Raw genomic sequence first — 22,272 nt, forward strand, 5'->3', positions numbered from 1 at the left:
CAGTGGCTGGCACATTCCACAGCATCACCCAAGAGGTGCCACAGTCAGTGGGTTTTCCACAGCCTCACGGTGGTGGTCGTATTGAAGAGTGTTTAGAGCATGGGATGGATATATAGAACTCAGAGAGGTGTATCTGGGTAGAAGCCAAACATTGAAGAGAGAGAGATTGTCAGATAGGGAATGTGTTTCTAATAAAAGCAGGCAAAAGTGTTGTTCTCAGGACAGACCAGAAGTTTTGGTTGGTGGTGTTCAGGAGTATTCCTAAAGAGGAAATACCTGAATTAGATTGGTATAGCTGCATGAGAAAAAGAAAACTTCCGGTCAATTTGGATTTAAACATTACTTAAAGTAGCAGCCACAATGAAGGGGTGGGGAATAACTGAACTCTTTATTCTGTAAAGCAGCCCCTTTTTTTTCCCCAAAAGGAAAAATTATGGAATTCTCTTCACGTGCTTGTTCAGCAATCTCTCTTCTGCAGCAAAGTAATTTCCTGTAAAATCTCCAGCCCTACATCTTTAGTTTGCCTTGCAAAAAGAGCAGTGAAAGATGAAAGAGAATACAGCTGGATAGAGAGAAGCCACTCTGGACACTGCCCCACAGTGCTGGAATCTCAAGTACAGGAAAAAGGCTCAATTAAAACTCAAGTCTCCTTTACCAGTGGAAAAGTGGGTACACAGCAACTGTTCTTGCAGGCGTTTGTTCTCATGGGAGTTTTTGGGCTTTTCCAATTCTGTACTTACCAGAAATATTCACAATCATTTTAAGTTGGAACTAAAGTGAGTCTTTTGGCAGGAAAGGGGGGAGGGAATACAGGGAGTCTTACTTATAGACTTCTGCATATGTGTTTAGATTTCCTAAAGCCAGAAATGTTATGTAGTGGTGGAGATTTCTCACTGTGTTCTCACCAACAATTTTGTTCTTGTTGAGTCATCTACAAAGCAAATGTAAGAAACCTAATCACTTTACAGGGTGTGCAGCAGATCACAGAGTTACTTCCAAGTATGTGTGTCATGAAACCCTGACACTGTAGGCTGGAAGCTTTACAAATCACTTTGCTGTTAGGTAATTAATATATTTATAGATTCTTTTGTGCTTAAATAGAAGAGTGAAGATAATAGCACTTAATGACTAAAAACATGCCTCTTTACTGCTTTGTCTGTAGAATGGTAGGGAAAGGAGCCAGCTAGTGAGTGGGCCCCAGATCTGACCTGCCTGCCCACTGTGGAGTAGCCTGGCCACATTTACATGTCTTTTGGATGGTGCATGTCCAGCCTGCAGTGCAGAGAAACCCTCCTGCCGTTATTCAGGACACACTGCACCACTGAACGCCCTGCTGTGTTATTTAGGGAAGTGCAATACGGTATCAAAAGGTGCACAACTGGTAACAGGCAGCATGCTGTAGGCCACTACAGTACATCATCCTGTATTCTACAAAGCACTATATTTTTTAAAGAACTATTACACCAGATTAGAAAAAAATTCAATTATAAGCATGCAGGAGCATTCCACTCCCGGAGGAAATTTCCCACAGTTTTAACAAGGAAGGAAAGCATGCAGAAGAATAAAACAGAAGGTCAGTCAAGGCTTTTTTAGGCTCCTTGAAAACTAAAATTGTGTTTTCATCAGAAATATAAAATTGGGGGGGAATAAAAAGAAATTGAAAAAATATAATTTTAGTTTTTATATAATGAATAAAAGCAAAATTCAATATTTACTAAATCCTAAAAGTATTTGTAGCTCATATTTTAACTGATGCTTAAGGAGGTTCAAATCCTTTGCAAAACAATGCAAGAAGCACTAATTATATTATGACTAAAGACCAAAAGCCATCAGATGAAATCTTTGCAGGTGTAACTCCACTAATATCAACTGAATTATGCAGTCTGAAGGTATAAGGAATACATACAGGAATAGAAATTTTATAAAAAGAATAGATGGTATTATTAACCATATACCACTTACATGAACCAAAGCACCTGTTTGAACATGAATATGAACTTTTTCTTTTAAAACATTTCCATGCCATGTTCTTTTCATTTTTATAAAGCAGAACTAAAACTTCAAAGCTAATTATAACTGTTGTCGTGTTGGAAGAGTTCTTGTGGCTGCCAGAGGAGGAGAGCCAAAGACAATTTACCACAGAGGTGACTGATAAAATTAGATGTGATGAAATTACTAGTATTTTATAAAAATGTAGTTATAGAGGGGTGAGTCAATAGAAAGATGGCAGAATGATGCACAAAAAAAACATGCAGTGCATGAATCAGAATGTTAATTGCTTGTATTTTTACACATGTGCATGGCTCATGGCACTTAGCAAACTATACCAGACTTTTTTAAGACAAAAACACGAGCATGAAATGAAAAACTTGATTGAAAATAAAGATGAAGTAATATAAATAAATAAAACAGGTGAAATAAATTAGTAAAGTAAGTTACTTTACTAAAACCCAATCTTGAGAGAGATTAGAGTACTCACATATCAAAATCATGATACATTGCTTGTTTACAGTTTCCAATCTGCTGTACTACTTTGATTGCATTTGAATTAAAACATCATTTGGTTTACACTTGTTCACCCTATATATTAATAGTTTCATTAATTCTCCTTATAAGCTTCCTAAGTGTTTCTTGACACATTGAGGAAATATTTTAATCTACCTTGCAAGTAATTAGAAAACTAATTGTTGAGTGTCATGTAGGCAAGTGCTCCAACTTTTAATGCCAATGTAAACTTCTGAATAAGAACAGCACTTGGTATCATTTTAGCTGGAATGAAATTACAAGGGTCATCATAGGAATGGGAATCCTTTTCCACTAAAGCCTTCATCAGTCAAAACAGAAGGACAAAAGATGAACTTTCAATTTATTGTGGTGTATTAGGGCACTAATACAGGTTACTGCACAAACTGCAGTGTTGTTGAAGAACAAATCCTGGTCCTCTGTAACAACCCTAGTAAGCAGCTGTTAGGACAAAATTAATAATTCTAGATAAAAGTGCGTGGCAAATTAATGTAGACAGCTAGATCTGTAAGAATATATACCATGTCATCTTGTCATAGGTCAAAACTTTCAGTTGTGAAAAATCAGAGCTCAATATGGGGGAAAAGAAAGAGGAAGACAGAAAGTGAGGTGACTTTGCTATCCATTCCACTTTATTTCATGACAATGTGGAGGAGATATGGCATCTCAGTGAGACACCGAACTTGATAAACTCAAAGACAATTCCACAACTTCTCTGTGGAAAGTGTTGTAATTTATATCTTGCATGGGCAGATGGGAGAGAAAGGAGACAGCTGCTACAGCCACAACAGCTGACTACACCAGATACGCCACAATCGCAAAACAGATTTTTGTGAGCCCTCTCTCTTTTTTTAGTTTCTGCATTTACCAAGAAGCCAAAGACAGCAGAGGTGACAGCCGGAAACACAGCTGTGTTTGAAGCAGAGACAGAAAAATCTGGCATCAAGGTGAAATGGCAGCGAGCTGGCACAGAAATTACTGAAAGTGAAAAATATGTCATCAAGACAGAAGGCAACAAGCATTCACTGATAATCAATAATGTAGGAAAAGAAGATGATGTGACATATGCTGTAATAGCTGGAAGTTCCAAGGTCAAATTTGAACTCAAGGTCAAGGAACCAGGTACAGCATTTCCTAAACAATTTTGGTTTCATCAGTATTTCCAGTCCCACATGCTACCTTCATGAATAAGGCCCATGGAAATCAGCCTATTTTAACACTTTAAAATCTCTCTACCAACAACACAGGTGTTTTTCCCAATTATTTGAAGCTTCTAATTCATACTAAGCTGAGGAATACATTTCCTATGGTTGAGACACCTCTTTCCAGGTGTCAGAATTCCACAGAGAGGAGATCCTAGGGGAAATGTCAATGCACAGCTTTAGAATTCTGCCAAGCTTTTACACTTAACAACTGAAAATCAAAGCAAAGTTAATCTACCCCTCACTCTAACTTAAAATAAGATGCCTGATCTTAGGACTGGTATTTTCTTATAATAATTTAATTTAAATACGAAATTTTAACTATTGACAAAATATTTTTCAAGTTATACTATAATGTTTCTAGAAGCTCATACATTTCCCAAAATTGTCTCAAAATTTCCTGCTGTGAAAAATGCGTATTTCAAGACAGGCTTGAATATGAAGACTAACCTTTGTACTATTTGTATATCTCCCATTATTACTACCTTCGTACACATTAAAAGACCAGTTACATGGAAGTTTCAAAAACTTTCCCAGGCTTTTCCTGGGAATAAATCTAAAGAGTCAAATTTCCTGGAATTTTCTCATAAAAAAATATCTGAAGATGCTTAGGATAGATGAAATCACTCATTTCTTGAAGCATATTGACCTTCCAGATCCCTTTTTCCCCTCCAAAATTGTATCCATTTACCACTTCTGGTATTTGACTTTTTGCTTTTTAACTTGATGAAAAGCCTCTAACTCAGGTTGTTTATATCACTTCCTTTTCTTTGTTATCACTGTTCCAGCAACATGATGAGACCTTGTGAGACCTTCTGGTCAGCTGAAAAGAAACTGGGGAATGTTTAACACGAGTCAAGGTGTCCTGTTCCATATGCAAAGACATGGCATGGCAGATTATGTGTAAGGAGAAATCCTGGTATAGATTAGAACAACTTGGCAGCTGTCAGAGCATGCAGAAATATGGTCCTGCTGACTGTCTCATCCTGAAAGCAAACTGGTCCATATTGTACTCATTATATTTTCCTCACTGTCTTTCAGGTTGGTTCCATTAGATCCTGCTAAAGGCAGATAACTTGCAAATAATGCTCTGGAGCATAGTGGAGTATGTTATGTTACAGAGTAACTGGATTGCCCATTATTATTTGGAAGTGGCTCCACTACCTACGGGGGAAAAAAATATCTTGCTGCAACTGATCTATTTCAAGAAATTCTACCTCCCTCCATCTGCTCCAGTTGCTCACTCCTACTCAATTTTCAGACAATTCTGTCTTCTCCATTGTGCCAAATGCATTTGCCTGAATTTGTCTCTGAGGTCATGGTTTAATTGAGAGGATACAAACTTCCATAAGCCAGGGGAAGAAATTACAGATGGATTTTTTAAATACTTTATCCACATTGTTTACTAGCAGAGTCTAGAGCTTTTTCCAAGCTCAACAACAATAGCCTTTGTAACATTACATTCCAGCAGTACTGTTAAACAAAATTTCATGATTAAGCAAACTGTTTACAAAGATAATAATTACATAATTTTTCATTATTTTTTTTTCTGTTTAGACTACTGATGTTTGCAACAAATAATAGCATTATTCATCAGCTGACATGTTTCTACACATCAAGACTATAGAATTTAGAAAACCAGGCATCAGCTCTTTTTAAGCTCCGCAACAGAACAAGCCTCATCATCCAGCTTCAGTGGGCCCTTGTTTCCAGCACATCCTCTAAGCTCTAGGAAACAACAGCTAATTTCTCTGCATTTCCTAACATATATCAAAGGCTGTTCTTTTGCAAAATTTCTTCAGAAGGAAAGAGGAAATATGACTTTCTCTAATCTTGGCTTACATTCATTTCCAGAAAAGAGTGAGACAGTCACTCCTGCAGAAGAGGTTCCAGCCCCAGCTGCCTCAGGGTCACCTGTCCCACCAGCAGAAAGCAGCCAAAACACAGAAGGTAATAGACAATTAATGTTGTCAGCAAGTCTGGTTTATTAGCAGAAGGGAAGAACATGCACAGAATCTCCTTAGAGTAAGTGATATAGAGTAGATGAAAGCAGATCATAAAGAATAAGGAATCTCAGAGGCAGAAGGAAACTACTGAGATATTTTAAAATTAATTAACTAATTCGCTATATAGTTTGATGCAAAAAAAAATCTAAATAGTAATTAAGATGTTTATTTCAGTTTCATCTGCTGAGACACAACCAGAGGAACCTCTGGACCCCATTGGGCTCTTTGTGGCACGACCACAGGATGGAGAAGTTACTGTTGGTGAGTGCACAATGTTAGCCAAGTGAAGTTTGTAAACTGTACTTGTTGCTTGACTGTTAGCTCTCCAAGTACAGGGTGACAGCAGTGATATAATAGGTAAACATTATTCATAATCTTACTTTAATCTACTTCTCCTAAAAGGTGGAAACATTACATTCACTGCCAAAGTTGCTGGTGAGAGCCTGCTGAAGAAGCCATCAGTGAAATGGTTCAAAGGAAAGTGGATGGACCTGGGAAGCAAAGTGGGGCAACATCTCCAGCTACATGACAATTATGATCGAAATACCAAGGTACAATTGGTAGAATAGGGTTCTCAGTCTTCTAGATACTAACCTTTAATCTGAGGAAAATATAAACTAAAATAGGAATGTTTTGATGTTAGGGCACCCAAAGCAACACACAAGGCTATACTTATCCATAGAGACAAGCTCTACACATGGACTCTTTATCTGTGGTGAAATGTGAAAAATCTGGAGGACCAGGGGAGTAGTTTTGCACTTTCTACTGCAGGAATCCCTTCATCTTCCTCTGAAGAAATTTGGCATATTTAAGAGAAAACAATAATCAGACAGCTGTTTAAGCATAGTTTGGTTTTAATAGATCAATCATTCTGCTATTAGTGCTGGAATTTATTGCTCTCTTGGATTGTCTAGACTGCTTTAAGTAGCTGAGTAAGACCCATTTTTTAGCACAAATTTGTCCAAAGGTACACGAGCAGGAACACAAGAGTCTGTACCACGACTCTGTATCCTCTGTGGTATATGAACCACTACCACCCTCTCCTGGATGGAGCTGGACAGACTCACTCACATTAGCCACTCCTTTCGCTGAATCTTGGCATGTTCTGCATATGCTCTGGGCAGAGGCTAAAACTGCATAGTGAAAGCTTGATTCCTGTTTCCAATGCACATGCAATTAATGCATGTACATTAGTGTATGTCCCAGCACATCTTGCTGATGTAACATTGTATCCTCAGGAATACCTGTACTGACAGCACCCTTCAGCTGTTTCTACTGAATTGGGGATAATAGGTAATTTTTTGTCGCAGTAGTGAGTTGGGCGCACAGGAGGTTCTTAGTTCTAAAAGGACACAAAGACATAGCTCATCCCTTGTCTGCTTCTCTCTGGGAATGTAATTCCCCTCTCTCTGTGTTTCACCATTCCATTTTCTAATTTAATGATTGTATCATTGGTGTCTGTTCTAGATTTACACCTTTGAACTGGAAATCATAGAAGCAAATATGACTTTTGCAGGAGGGTACAGATGTGAGGTGTCTACCAAGGACAAGTTTGATAGCTCTAATTTCAACCTGACAGTCAATGGTAAGGTGAATTCCTCCCATCTAATTTTTTTTTTTTTTTTTTAAATCTTCCTGCCCCTGTATTTCTTTTCCTGCCCACCAGCAATTCTTTCTGGTACATAATGGTTACTAGACAAGCACAGACCTGAAGCATAGACCTGAAGATCTAGAGGTACACCTAGAGAGGCCCACAGAGGAGAAGAATGGGATTGAGATATTAAAAGTATCACTTGGACATCACTCTAGTCAGAACTGTGATGTTCTTAAAGAAAGCACAGACAAAAATGCAAAACTTCCCACCTTTTTTCTGGCTTTATTCTTGTTTCGTTCATTCATTCATGATGTTTAATTCCACTAGAATAGAAGTTCATTCTTATTCTGGCAAAAGTTCAGTACTTAAAATGGATATTTGAAAAAAACAGATTTAGACATGTGACACTATTGTCAATTCCTTTTTCCTTCCTATATAAATAAATTCAACTTTTATGGAAGCACCTTGTGAGACACAATTGCTTTAAGAGCAGATGACTCAATTTACCTAATGCATGGTGCCATCCTCACAAGTGCTATACTGAAAAGTTTATAAAAATTGAAAAATAAGTATATTTTAACATCAATTTGCCTCGAGTGTGGAAAAGTTTAAGTAAAACAATATTAGCATGGACTGCCTGAAAGAGCTGAATGTTTGGACCATTTCCTGCTTCAGCAATTCTGTTCAAGGGGCCACAGCATTAACTTGTGTCCAGCTACCAGTGAACCTAATGCAAAGACAAAAGTTTATTAAGTTATTTGATCAGCAGTGTTAATTTTTGGAGTTTCATTAGCTAGGACTCCTAAGACTTTGGAGCAGCAAGAACAGTTTTTCTCCCAGCAGCAGCAGCATGGCAATTTATACCAACAGTGCAATCAATTCTCTCTGTACAACATCCTCAATCAACTTTCTGTACCTCGTTTCATAGTGCCAGGAATTTACCTCTGCTGTCAGAGGATAGATTATAATTTATTATTAATAATAGTATTCAGTTGATGTCCAGTCATATTCTCATTAGGGTTTAAATACTCTGTGAAGACACTACTGAAATTAAAATTTTGCAGCAGGATAATTGACAACCAAGAGATAAGACAGTCCATCAGGCTCCAGGTTATTATGAAACATGAGACAGAAATAAGTTATCCAAAAGACTAGATGTTGAAAGCTAATTAGTGAAGGCTGCATGTTTAAAGATGATGTGTTAATCTTTCAATATGCAATTAATCACAATTTACAATATAAGAATTTATTTCTAGAAATGTCTGCAAAGGAAAACTTTAGAAATAGCAGCATATTTTTGCATTTTTTTAATTTTCTCTCCTATTTTTCTTCATTACATTTTGTCACATCAGAAGCACCTGTAAGTGGAGACTTGGATATTCGAGCTGCCTTCCGCCGCACGTGAGTATGCACAGCACAAACCTGCCTAGATCAGGTTACCATGATCACATTACCATGTGATTCCATTCACATGGAATTCATTACTTTCCCAGATAAAACTAGCTACCAACAAACACAAAGATACAGATGTCTACTAAGAAAATATTTCTACTGTTAAAAAATACTATACAACTCCTGGAAATTACCTAAGAGAGTTTGGGCTTTGTAATAATCATGCTTGCCTTCAATCAGGCAATCAATAATGTGTGTAATTGTAACGAGAACTTCAGCACCTTTTTTCCAGGCATGTAAAGAGCACTCCAGATATAGACCAATAGAGATGGAAAAAAAATACTCTGTGATGCTGGTCTTGATTTTGTCTGGCTTGAGGAATTTCATGTACTTTAGTACAAACATTTGCTAAACCAGGGAGTGGAGTTTGGTGTGAGCTCTGTAAGCAGCATATGAGTGATAACATTCCTGCAAGCATTTTGATTATACCTGTTTTCATGTTCTATACCTATATTAGTTAAATGAAGACAATGACATTGTGTCTGTGTGAAAACTCAAGTATAGGTAGTCTTAGCTATTAAAGACTGGTGTTGAAAAGGCCAATCTCCCCCCATCTTTAATACTTTCTGAACTGATGTATCTCTTTATGGAATAATGTTCCCTTCTACTAGAAAAATTCAGAAAATCTGTTGGATTTTTTTACATTTTAGACGTTATTAATATGTTCTCTCTTTTCCCCTCATGTAATAATAAATAAGTTTCTATTTTAGATTTTTATGTATTTTTTAAAAGTTATAGACCAAGATTATTCTGACATCTATTTCTCTAGAGGGCACAAATTTTCTGTGGCAACTCTGAGTATTTCTCTATAAGTTCTGTTTTCATATGAGACTTTTTCTAACATTTATCAGAAAGAATTAAACAAGGCTAGCAGAATTTGGCTGCAGTTAAGTCCATCTGTAGGTAGCTGGCCAGCCTCCCTGTAAGTAGTGGCCACTCAGTTCATAACTGCATTGTTATTTCACCACAATGAAAGGAGCTTCAACAGCTTCTCTTCATGTTGGCACAAGTGAAAGAATTCCGAATCAGTTTGAAGGGAGTGCAGTGTGAGCAGCTTCAGGCTGTTCAGATTGTTGGTTTCTCCTGTAAGAATGAAACCAGATTTTGAACTGAACTGTTTAAATCTGAAGCTTTGTCTTTGATACTGTCACTCAGGAGCATAGCAGGAGGGGGGAGACGGATGACTTCAGCCTTTCTCAGGTAGTCACTGACTGTGTCAGCAGACAAATTTAAGTCTTACAATGAACTGTCTCTCTCTGCTTAGGAAAAGAAAAAAACAAGCCCACCGAATTAAGCTGTGGCTTAAATTCCAAATAAATCACTGTTTATAATGTGTAGTATTTACATGAGATTAATACATATAAATAAGAAGTAATGTAAGACAAATAAAGACAAATTAAAAAGATAAAACATAAGAATATAAAAGGATAGATAAAAACAGATAAATAAAGGAGTTGCTTGGTAGCTCAGTGAGAGGCAGATTCATCTACAGAAAATGCATGTGTTTGGCAAGTGACATCTTCTCACCCTTGTCAGAAGACAAAAAGTAACTTTAAATTATATGCATGTCTGCTCTCTCTGTTTTGAATGTTTTCCTCTCTACTGAGCACATTTTAACTAAAATTGCTGTTGCTCACAGAAATGTACCACACAAATGAAAATCTGTTGTTTCCTGGCACACTCCTTATCATATTATCATTAAATTTTTTGCTCTATGCCTTTTACCTCTAATGTTTTCTACTATAGCAAAAAGAGGAGTTCTGAGATTCAACTTAACTATATGCATGTTAAAGCAATTATTAGTCTTATTCTTCAAAAAAGCTAAACCTTGATTGCTAGTCTTTCCTGAAACTTGAACTTGTGAAGCAAAAAGGTGAATAGTTATTCCCCAGCTGTAGAACTGATTTACTGAATATTTGATCACAGGAAATCGTTTCCAAATTTGGGATTATAATAGTTGTTTTTACGCACATTTTATGCCTGTAAATATGTAAATTCTTGTGAAAGTAGGGCCAAAAACACACTTCCCTGTTTAAGTTTTATATCCAGGAAATTATCCTTTTCAGCACTGTATTATTCTGAAAGCAATCAAATATGTAAAATCAGTAATTTCTTAAAAAAAAGATCTCTTCTCACAACATATTTCAAATTAAACAGACTCTAAATTATTATTTAACCTTATAATGTCCAGCAATACAAGACAGTACTTGGCACTTGTTTCTGTTTCTTTCTTGAACAGTAGTGTTAAAATGCCCGTCATTTTTCTTTTGAGTCTGTTTTCTTCCTTCTTGTTCCTGCAATGCCGAGATTTCCCAACACTCTGATTTACATTCTATAGACAGACTGATTTTTCCTGAAGCAACTCAGACTGTGTGTTGACAGAGGCAGCATTATGGTCTACAGTTACCACCAGTACAACTGGAAAGAAAAAATTCTGCTTACAAAACAATAATTAAATGTAAGATGTTGCTTCTGGAAGAATATGAATGCTGTGAAATGGAATCACCCAATTCTTGCACTCAAGACAACAGAGATGTTAAAGCTGGCCATTGATGATAGTAGACTGGCTGAGATGAAGAAAATACATTTGGGTGTCCTAAATCCTGTCTGAATGCAAAGATGACCTTTTTTAAGGAATTAAATCTAAAGAAGTGATTGTAGTGACTTTATGCTGTTTCCAGAGTAGGTCAGTATTACAAATGTTTAGAAGCACAGCTAAAACCCACTGGATTCAGAACACCAAAAATAACATTGTGCATCCCATCTGAGCTCACCATATGTAACAGGCAGAACTGCACATCAAAAAACTCCTGCCTGGTGCTTCTTGTTTTCACAGACCAACTCATCACAGCATTGCTTGTCATGATGCTTGTTGAACAAATGCATACTGAACCTCATTTCAGGCTGAAAGCCAAATCACAGAATTCCTCCTTCAACTCTCCCAAGCACCAATGATGTGACACTTTTTTTCAGTGTAATGAATTCTGGTGTCACAAAGAGTCTCAAGAAACAATTACAGCTGGGATAATACTAGGGGGAAAATGGTAATTTTAGATTGTGAGGCATTCCACAAAAATCTTGATTAAATACTGCCCCAACTGTAAACAATATCTACACTCCTGAAAGACAGAATAAAGAGGGAAGCTCCTGCAACACTTCTAGGATAATAAATACATTCCAAATCAATATGATGACCAAATTAATACCCTGTACAACTTCATGCACAATCAGCACATTTTGTTACATGTATTTTTTAAACCTATATGCAAATGGGTATGAACGCAGAGCCTACTTAAGTCACCTTCTGTGTCAATGCACATTCTAATTCATTATAAACTCATCTACTGCTCCCCTACAAAAATATGGCATCTATATAATGTTACATTCTCACAAGCTATTCCCACTTCCTTCTGAAAGTAATTATGGCTTTCTATCACTATACAGTACCGAGGGACATGATGATGGGGCAGAGTTTAATTTCAGCTCCCTACTGAAAAAAAGGTGAGTAAAAATCCATAGATTTAGAGAAAAAAGGCTTCTGTTGAACAGTTCTGAAATACCAGAACTGGAATAAGTGAAAGTTTCATAAACTCAGAGTCCTTCTCACTTTCCTAAAGCAGCTATAAATGGAAAAATCATGACAGGTAATTATGGCTACTTCTTGAAATGCACAACATTTGCTGCATTTCTAATAGGCTTATACTGGAGAAAAAAAAAAAAAAGAAAATAAAAAAAGACAGAAAGGGCCTGGACTCAGGTAATTACATGCTTCCAGGAGTCCTTTCCATGTGGAATTAAAATACCTATTTATAATTCTGCCTTATTAAGAACCAAAGAGCTGGGAGGACAAGCTTTTTTTATTAGATATTATTACACTGTTCAACTATATATTATCTATTATATAGATATTCTATGTTGCATAAATATGACAAATATATTTTACTCTTCCAATTGTTATTCTTATTTCTTTCTCTTACTTTTACTTTCACATTTTTGCTGTAATTTCTTTTCTAATTCTTATCTCTCCTCGATGTATCTATTCTCATAAACTGTTTTCTTATGCCCTTCTCTTTTTACCAAACTCTTAATCTGAATGCTTTGGATTCCACTGTTGCCAACAGAGAGTAAGCTTTCTATTTAACTGTATTATAAATGCATGGGTCAGACTGGATATAAGAACCATTTGGTTTGAAATAATGCATGCATCTTTGTCTTCTTTACATGTAGAACATGACAAAAATTGCATGTTGTGGAAGAAAATTATTGGCTGCTAATTTCTGAGCCAGAAATTCTTTTAAACAGTTTTAAGGTTAAAGACAATTTGAAACAATCAATGTATTTCTCTGAATGTCCTTTGGCTTTTACCATCACTTTCTTCCATATAACCAGTTCTAAAATTTCCTTGAATTTCCAGATTTTATCAATAACCTGCTGCTTTGTATTCCTGTTGTCATAGTATTTAGAATCGGAAAAATCTGCATAATATAATTGCACAATTTCATAATATTGTTGCCTATCAAATAGGTGATGAAGTTTTGCTTGCTTCTTTCTGTTCACTGACCCTGGCCACTCACTCTGTCTTTCCAGCATCTGAAACTCCTATAAAAACCTGTCACTTAGCTTCCTGTTTTGCAAATCTGAGCTTTATTAGTTTAAGCTTTCACAATCAACTTCTTAGATGAGCGTTTTTGTGAATCTGTGTTCAGTGTCTGCCCAGGTAGGTAAATCACTATTTATAAAAAGTGTTTTATCCTCACAAAGAGTACAGAATCATGCAGACATATGGGGTAACCTTCTATCAAACCCAATAAAGCCACAATAGCCTCAGGTTAACTCACCCAAACTTCAGTGGGGCAAACACGGCCACCTTCTGCACAAACCCCTGTGTTACACTCTGTGCAGGGCATCTGTCTCTGTGCAGGAATCCTGGCTCTGCAGCAACACCAAAAGCAGAACACTTCAGGGGACAGACAGATGAGACAGAAAAGACACCTATCTATATTCTATAGCTGATGCACTTATCTATTGATACACCTAAATATATATTCTATACAGATACGCCTATCAATTTCTATAGCTGACATTGACATCCAAGTTTCTTGTTTCAGCATGAACCCAAATTGTTGTAAACAGGCTCTAGTTTCCATGGAAAATGTAAGGCATAAAGCAATTGCTTATCTTCTTTATAAAATTTTAAATAAATGAGAACCAGCATGAAAATATTTGAATAATTTCATACAGAGTCTCCAGCTGGAATGAGGTGCTGAGTTCTATGAGACCCTCTCCTTGTACCTTTCCCTTTTGCTCTCATAATTAGTTTTGAGCAATGATCAAACTCAAAAATGCAGTAGAAATCTTCAGTATTTACAGAAATATTAAATTTATTGACTTAAAAATTCATTATTTGTTAGGCTAGAAATGTAATCTATTAAAAGACACTTGTAAATTTCACTGCATTTTAACAGTGTTTCTCCCATTTCTTGACTTACAAATCTCTGCCTAGTGAATTTAAGAACCTAAATTCATTGCTCCTAGTTGTTTTTCACATCCAGTTCAGAAGTCATTTGTGGACTCTTCAGGCTTTGCACACCTCAGGTTGAACCACTTATATTAATGAGAACAGATAGGTATAAAATCTCATAATGGAATGAAATAATTCTTCATTAAAACAGAACAGGAAAAGGGATCTCATGCTGGGGAGCTCTCAAGAGCTATGCAGATTCAAACAGAATTGAGAATTATTCTTTTACCATTTCTGCTCTATTACACCATTTTACAAGTGTCCCTCGATCCACAGGTAATGATCATTCTATAATAAATAGCTTCACTATAATAAAGAGCTTCATTTAACACTGTATCTCCTATCACTGTAATTTAATTAACTGGTGTTGACATACAGATGTCATGGGCCAAGGAGAGGTCATTGGGAAGAGGAAGGGAACAGCTGTCACAGGACTATTAAATGGGATAGAGAGCAGAGACCTTGAAGGAGGTGACAGCTGACAGAGTCCAATCAGTTGACAGTAACTGGATAGGAAGAAACCATTTCTGGGATGTACAAAACTATTTTTAACCCCTCCACATATGTTTAAAACATATCAGCTGCATATTCCATTTACAGCAGGTTCACTGAGCTGCATCTTGGTGCCCCCAAGAGCATAGCTAACCTATGAGGTGATCTCTGTGAATAAGGATCCCCAGCATCAGGGAGAAGAACAGAGGAGTGGGAGAAATCTCATGAGTCCAAGTGCTCTATTGCTTTTCATGCACTGCTCAGCTCCTGTAGGTAGTGGAGGAGTACAGCTTCTCTGTGCAAACTCTGTGTCTTTCTGGGATCAAAGAGAATGTTTTAACAAATGCAAAATAGTGAAAAGGAGTACTGGGATGGGGAAAACTTTGCTCAAGGGCAGACACATTTTTATCTTTTCATTTTCAGAACTTAGTTAAACAGAAATTACAACCTCTAGCCTTTAGTCCCATTTTGCATGAAACTCAAACACCTTTTCTTTCAATTAAAAAAAAAATAAATTAGCATTTCCAAGGAAGAGACTATATTCTTTCTTATGTCCAAATCTCTTATATTGCATACACCAGAATGGTATTGCAAGATAGAACAATGGGATGACACTGAGTAATGGAAGAGTTAAAAGAAAAATTAGGGAAGTCTTCTCAATAGTGAGAGATATTAGAGTCCTTTGGAACTCCTTTGAAATGGGAAGATTTTTCTCATTCTGTACTTAAAAATAACTCACACAAAATATTTTTTGAAATCTCCATGAATAGTCCTACCTATAAATTTTCATAGATAGAGTGTGTAAATACAGACAAGCCTATAAGTAGGCAGATAGAGAAACTGCCAATATTTATATAATGTCTTAAGGAAGATGATAATATTTGAATCTCTTAAGTCTTACTAACTTCCCATGATTTTATTTTTTTAAGATACAGTTTCTCCACAGAAGTTTGATTGTACTCGTACAAAGAATTAAATACATATTAGAAATACTATATGCTCTTAGTTTTATATAGCACTTAGTATTTAGTAGTTATATATCTATTTTAATATACATGGATTTTAGAAATATTTGAAAGTCACTCCTTGATATGATCAGGTCAACAAGCCTCAAAACTACTTATGTCAAAAAAAAATCTTGATCTATGTGGCAAATCTGTTCAGTTTTCCTGTCTCCTGCTAAGCAAAACTAAAAACTGTTTGCAGCAGCCTCAAACTAAATGATAGGTATATAGAGGAAGAGCCCTGGTAAAATTTGTGGGTGATGTTGAGATGCAGTGTTACAGCAAAGCAAACACCCAGTACACTGCTCTTATTGTAGGCACTCCAAAATTCAGCTCCTCCTATCAGTTCAGTGAGCGCTAGAGAGGGATTCGGGCTTAGTGAGTGCTAAGCCACTTGGAAGATATGAGATATTGCATACCATATTTCAGCTCAATCCCACTGAGCTGAAATCCTCTGCTCTTGCTTCCTTTCTGTTCAAGAGCTACAAGGTGCTGGAAATTCCAAGCTTAGATGCAGCACTTTAATAAAAACAGTGCTCCCATTACAAGCAAGCCTTTTTTTGGCAATGAAAGGAGTACCAGAAATGTTTGGTTGTATCTGCTGTCTGGACTGACTACAGTAGTACTGTTAAGTAGTAGTAATATTTCCCACAGACTAATTGGACTGCAAAAATTTAAGACTTATTTTCCTGCAAAAAATGGAAATATACCAAATAACATTCCACTTTTCTCTGCATCACCTGTTGTCTTCTTGTTGGGGTTTACCACTGAGCATGACTTCATTATAAGAGTGTGTTCTGCTGCACTGGAGTCTGCTTGGTCCTGGTGGAAATCAGAAACAACAGCCACAGGAAGTTCTTTCTCCTACGAATTTTTTAGTAAAACGTTATTTTTTAAAACGTTACTTCTTCCACAATTTCTCTATTTACCAAAATGCAAACTATGACAGGCAAAACCACCCTAATAACAGGGCAAAGTAGAGCTATTTGTTTCCCTGGAAGGCGATCAGTCATAAGTAGGAATAAAAAGAAGTGCTCACACTTCTATAAATCCCACCGTGGATCTGTACAAAGCGTGGGAGTGAGTTCGATTTCCATATGGATCAGCATTCCCCTTGAGCCCATTTCAGAACATATGCATGAGTTCCTTCATCTCCCTGTTACTGAAGCACAGGCATGTTCTGCTAAGGGTGAAGATGACATTCATGGCTCTTTTGTACTAACACATGATGCCCTTCTTCTTTCCCATTGGGATGCTGCACATTTTTCCAAATGGTTCTCTGCATTGTTCTGGAGTACAGCAGCTTCCTGCGCCCTTCAAACCGGTAAGGTTATGCCAATTTCTTTTTCTATTTATGATTTTTCAAACAAAATATATGATGGCAGATAAAAAAGAATGCCTTTCCCAAAGCCAGACAGACAAATTTTCCCTTAGTTTTACTAAACCAAACATTAATTCTTCCATAATCACTAGTTCTTTGTTTAAAATATAAAATAACTAGTACATTGTAAATACTGTCTGGTTTGCCACTACTCACCAGTCTCTTTATGTTTTATAGATTACTACAGACAGCAATGTTCTTCACAACAGATGACAAAAGTCTTAATAATTTGTGAATTATTCTTTTAAATGAAGATAGAAAATGTCCTGAGTAGAAAATGATGTATCTCTTATTTACATAAACCAAGTGCCTTTTTTCTAAGGTTGTTGCCAGCACATGAATTCAGTTCCTTGCTTTGACATGTTCCATGTTTTGAGCATTGACCACGACAAGAAAATAAGTTTCTTTATGTTTCTGTTACCCATCATTAAAGGAAGTTAAAATTTATTAGTTTTGCTTGTTAGGAAAAAAACCTGCAGGACAGAATTCAATTGTAATCACTATACATATAAATAAAATTAAAACTGTGACCAGTTTTATTTCATTATATTACATAATAATATAGTAAAAAGTTAGACTGTTGATGATTTTTTAAGAAATGGCTTCATCAAGGCCAGCTACATCAATATGTAGCTGCCAACCCTATAGATTTTTTAAAAAATATTCTTAATAGTAGCACTCAGAGACTCTAATCCCTTTCTGCAGAGGTGAAGGAAAATCTGAATCACAATCTGATGTTGATGTCTGGGATATCCTGAGGAAAGCTCCTCCTACGGAATACGAGAAAATTGCTTTCCAGTATGGTATCACAGATTTGCGTGGGATGCTGAAACGCCTCAAACGCATAAAGAAGGAAGAGAAAAAAAGCACAGGTTGGTGAGATGCATTTCTTCTAAATATAGCATTCATATCTTCTTTACAGCAGCGAGATACAAGACCATGAGAAATAGTAATTTCCTGTTCCAATTATTACCCAGCCTTTACATATGAAATACTGATTATCAGAGATTGCAGCTATACCCAAACTCTAACATTCCTTGCTCTGAAACTCTGGATATTCTGGACACACTCACTTTACCAGTTCCACAAGCTTGGCCCCTTATATTTCCCTGAACATAAAACAACACCCCCTACTTGCCCTTCACCCCAGTTAGTCAGTATGTCAGGAAACAGTGATATATTTAAAGAATTTAATTCTCATTGGAATGATACATTTTGAATTCTTGAGCCTTTCTAGTCCTATGAAGTATTAATTGTCTAATGGTAACTGACTTTTTAAAAAGTCTGAAACAGAGAAAACAAACAGCCATTCATCAGTACTGAGAAGACCAAGTATAATTTTCCTACATGGGCAGATGTAACACTATTTAGGATGTGTTGAAGTAAATATTCACATCTTATTTAGAATATTCTACTTTGCTTATTTGGTTTGCAACACATGCTTGTCATCCTATATTAAGGAAAAATGGCACAGGATGAAGAATAGACAGAAAGGGTAAAAATTCAAACAAGGATGCAGGAATTGGGGAACATTTAAGATGATGGTAAACAACATGAAAGGGAATAAAGATTTGTTTCATGACTCAGAATGAAAAAAACAAGTATAAAAACAATAAGGGTTTTTTTTTTTTTAATCATTCTTCATCATAGCATTCCTCAAGAAACTGGATCCAGCTTACCAAGTAGACAAGGGGCAAAAGATTAAATTAATGGTTGAAGTTGCCAATCCAGATGCTGATGTGAAATGGCTGAAGAATGGACAGGAGATTCAAGTGAGCGGCAGGTAAACTAGAAATTCAAGAAATCCAAAAAGGAATGAGCTACAGCTTGGACAAAGTGAAAAATCTAGATTTTCTTTAATAAACAAAGAGAAATAGGAGCTGAGAAAGAATCTCAGTAGTGTTGTGGTCAGTTTGCTGTTGTCATAACCTTTTCTTTTTTCTTCCCTCTTCTCTATTTATCTACATGTGGGACTGGATGCTTCCATCTACCAATTTAGCAAGTAAGTCTTGAGATTATAGCCTGCTCTTTATGTGTATATCTGTCGCACTGAAAACTAAAGCCCTCTGATAATGTTTTCATAGTTTTAGTTACTTTCCCATTAAAGTTCTATAAACATAGGTTATCACATTCCTTCTAAGAAATGTCTTTTGATGGACATTTCACATGACCAGTGTGCTTGGGAAGGTGGTAACTTAATTATCCAATCCCTGCTCATTGTCAAGAATCTATAAGTACTGGAGTCAGAGAATAAAGGGGGTTCTTTCCTGTTCTAACACTGAGAAGTGTTTGTGTGAATCATTTTGTGTCCTTTAGCGACATATGTCCAGGGTACTTTCTCCTGATCTGGGATATACTTCAGCATAACTTGTTTGTAAAACCAATTTCCAGTGATTTTTTTGTTGAAGCCATTTTTATTGGTAGTCATACTAGATCTTAGAACAATGTCCAACACCTTTCACAGGAGTTTGTACATCTCACCCTTGGAGGAAGATTCCCCATAATTTCCTATGCTAGTTTTTCAAACACTGCTTCTCTTCACTGCACCAGGACAGGCCTGTCGGGCTTGAGTCCTTACAAATCTTGCCACTGATGTCAGAAAAAAGAGTAGGAATCTTTTTCTCTTCCAGGCAGGAGAAGACAGTGACTGGGTCCATAAAGGTTTTTTCCCAGATAATTACATTTAGATTCTCTTTTCAGATATATTTTTGAGGCTGTTGGGAATAAGAGAATACTGACCATAAACCACTGCTCTCTGGCTGACGATGCAGCATATGAATGTGTGGTAGGGGATGAGAAGAGCTTCACAGAATTATTTGTAAAAGGTGAGCAATGGTAGCAAAAGGAAAGAGATCTCCCCTAACATTTATCATTGAATTACTGTCTTCTTCTCTACTCTCAGATTTATCTTACGTGAAAGGATATTCTTGAACATATTAACAAATTCTGAGATCTATTGAAGTAGGTATTTTTCTTACAGTTAAATTGAGGAAAATTTTGCCTAGCACTAACAAGGAAAGTAGCACAGTGATAGTACCATTAATTCTCGTTTGGAAAGTTATTTACATCTCAACAATGGGGCTAGAAACTTACTTAAAAAATTTGATTCCACTCAAGAGAAACATGTGCTCCAAGCTGTACAAGCAGATCAAATAATACAAAAAAGTAATGCCTCCTGTTTAGAAATTTAGAATATATATGAAAACTCTTTAATCCTATAGTTTTATTCCAATTCGTGAAAAATTTCTTTTGTAAATTCTCATAAGGTTATCTGGCATAAGTTGTAAGACAGAAATCATCACCATTTATTTGTCCATGGACTTTTCTTGTGGAATAGAGAGTGATGAATTCTACCTCTGGTCTCCACCCTTTCAAAATACTGTTTTAATAAAATTCTCCTTATTTCCAGAACCTCCAGTCCTGATCACTCACCCACTGGAAGACCAGATGGTGATGGTTGGAGAGAGAGTGGAGTTTGAGTGTGAAGTGTCTGAGGAAGGAGCTACTGTGAAATGGTAAGGGAATAGAAGAAGAAAACCAAAGCAAACCAAACCGACATGAAACCATCTTTCTCCATGGAACATACTAGGAGGTGTGGAATAACAAGGGAGAACACGTCCTACGTAATTGTTTTCATGAGGAGATTGTCCCTCCTCCTATATGTCAAACACTGAGGAGGAACTGAGAATCAAAAATATGACACAAAAACATAGATTAATTATAGATATTTCATGGTGACTCTAGAATTTCTTGCTCAGTGTTTACACTTCAGTAATGTCTAAGCATTGCCTAGACTAATCACATTTGTATTGTGATGAGTTTGCTGTACTTTTTGAAATCTTCTGATCTTCTCAACTGCAGGGATGTGTTTAGATTTCTAAAGTATTTTTTCTTAGGTGAAAAGTTAGTATCTCTTGAGACACAGAGGGAACACATCTGCTGTGGCAATCCTGCAAATCTGGTCATTATGCTTATGCAGCGAGACGGATTAAGATGACAAGCATGTAGACCACGGATTCTGTTTTCTTGGGCATTCCAGCCGAGCAGAAGCTGGAAGGTGCATGCTGCTTGGGCAGGCGTGACAAGCAGGGCTCGTATGCCGTGTCTCACGCGCACTATTCTCACTTCATTTCTCTACCAGATGAAATTCCCTCGTGCTTGTTAACAGCTTCAGGCACATGGTTATCAAGCATTCCCACAATGCCCATTACATTCCTGGAAAGTGCCAGCTAATGATCTGCTGTCCCAAAGGAAGGAACTGAGAATTTAAATGGAGTCCAAGAGCTAGTACAGAGTGTGCATTACACTATTAAAGCCACAAGCACAGGAACACACATTCTATTGTTCAGGAACTGCCTGCAGATGCCTGGTCACAAGAGACGGGGACAACCAGATCTGTCCCTCTCAGAACACAGTGCAGCTGCCACACTTTGATCCCGTGCCTTTGAACAACTCCCATACATCTCGCAGAGCTGTTATCTGTGGGATGGGCATTTGATGTGACAAGGGCAAACCAGCAGCTGTCTCAGTCTGAAATGCAGCAAGTGGTCAGAGAAACTCATCAAATCATGGCAATGGAAAACTGAGCAGTTAGGCATTCACACTGTATTTTACTGGTTTTGTTATGTGAGACTCTGTCAACGCTCTCTGGCAACGAAAGGGAACATTTTGGGCAGCGAAGGGAAGTGTCCAGGGAAAACTTGAAACACAGTGTGGAGAAAGAGTTCCAGTTTTACAGCTCATTAGGGAAATGCTCAGCAGTTTAAGCCAAGTAACAGGCCCTAACTCAGAGCACCTGTTATAGCTCTTAGACTCTTCAAACCCAGGACATAAAACCACACATGAAGAAAGGCAATTATGTGACTTGCATTAGACAGACATAAGGGTGAGGCATGGCCATCAGACTAAGGCTCAGAGAATTCATTATGTGTGTCTCTTCAGAGCAGTCAGAAAAGAATGTTCATTTGATCACCAAGAAAGTTTTCACATTATTTCAACACTTGCAGTACAGGTTTTTTCTAAACTTTGGATGATCTTGGAAATAATTTTCGAAGAAAACGACGTAATAAAATACATAGTTTTGATCTAATTTTTCCA

The 22,272-nt window shown here is 36.8% G+C and overlaps 2 protein-coding genes across 2 annotated transcripts in view; one reads left to right on the forward strand and one right to left on the reverse strand.

Annotated features, from left to right (window-relative positions):
• The window catches only part of SLC39A13 (solute carrier family 39 member 13), a 126,370-nt gene that overhangs the window by 86,051 nt on the left and 18,047 nt on the right, over window positions 1-22,272 (reverse strand). The gene's annotated exons all lie outside the window — the stretch shown is intronic.
• MYBPC3 (myosin binding protein C3) overlaps window positions 1-22,272 on the forward strand; it is a 61,414-nt gene that overhangs the window by 5,637 nt on the left and 33,505 nt on the right. Inside the window, exons 2-15 of the mRNA XM_086893998.1 lie at window positions 3,379-3,645; window positions 5,580-5,675; window positions 5,906-5,992; window positions 6,134-6,282; window positions 7,199-7,316; window positions 8,678-8,726; window positions 9,933-9,977; window positions 12,222-12,278; window positions 12,899-12,901; window positions 17,095-17,118; window positions 17,881-18,047; window positions 18,826-18,958; window positions 19,876-20,000; window positions 20,585-20,690. Coding sequence (XP_086750124.1) covers window positions 3,379-3,645; window positions 5,580-5,675; window positions 5,906-5,992; window positions 6,134-6,282; window positions 7,199-7,316; window positions 8,678-8,726; window positions 9,933-9,977; window positions 12,222-12,278; window positions 12,899-12,901; window positions 17,095-17,118; window positions 17,881-18,047; window positions 18,826-18,958; window positions 19,876-20,000; window positions 20,585-20,690 — 1,426 coding nt within the window. The remainder of the gene's footprint in view (window positions 1-3,378; window positions 3,646-5,579; window positions 5,676-5,905; window positions 5,993-6,133; window positions 6,283-7,198; window positions 7,317-8,677; window positions 8,727-9,932; window positions 9,978-12,221; window positions 12,279-12,898; window positions 12,902-17,094; window positions 17,119-17,880; window positions 18,048-18,825; window positions 18,959-19,875; window positions 20,001-20,584; window positions 20,691-22,272) is intronic.

Source organism: Cyanistes caeruleus, chromosome 6 (assembly GCF_971803275.1).
Source record: "Cyanistes caeruleus chromosome 6, bCyaCae1.hap1.1, whole genome shotgun sequence".
Taxonomy (NCBI): Eukaryota; Metazoa; Chordata; class Aves; order Passeriformes; family Paridae; genus Cyanistes; species Cyanistes caeruleus.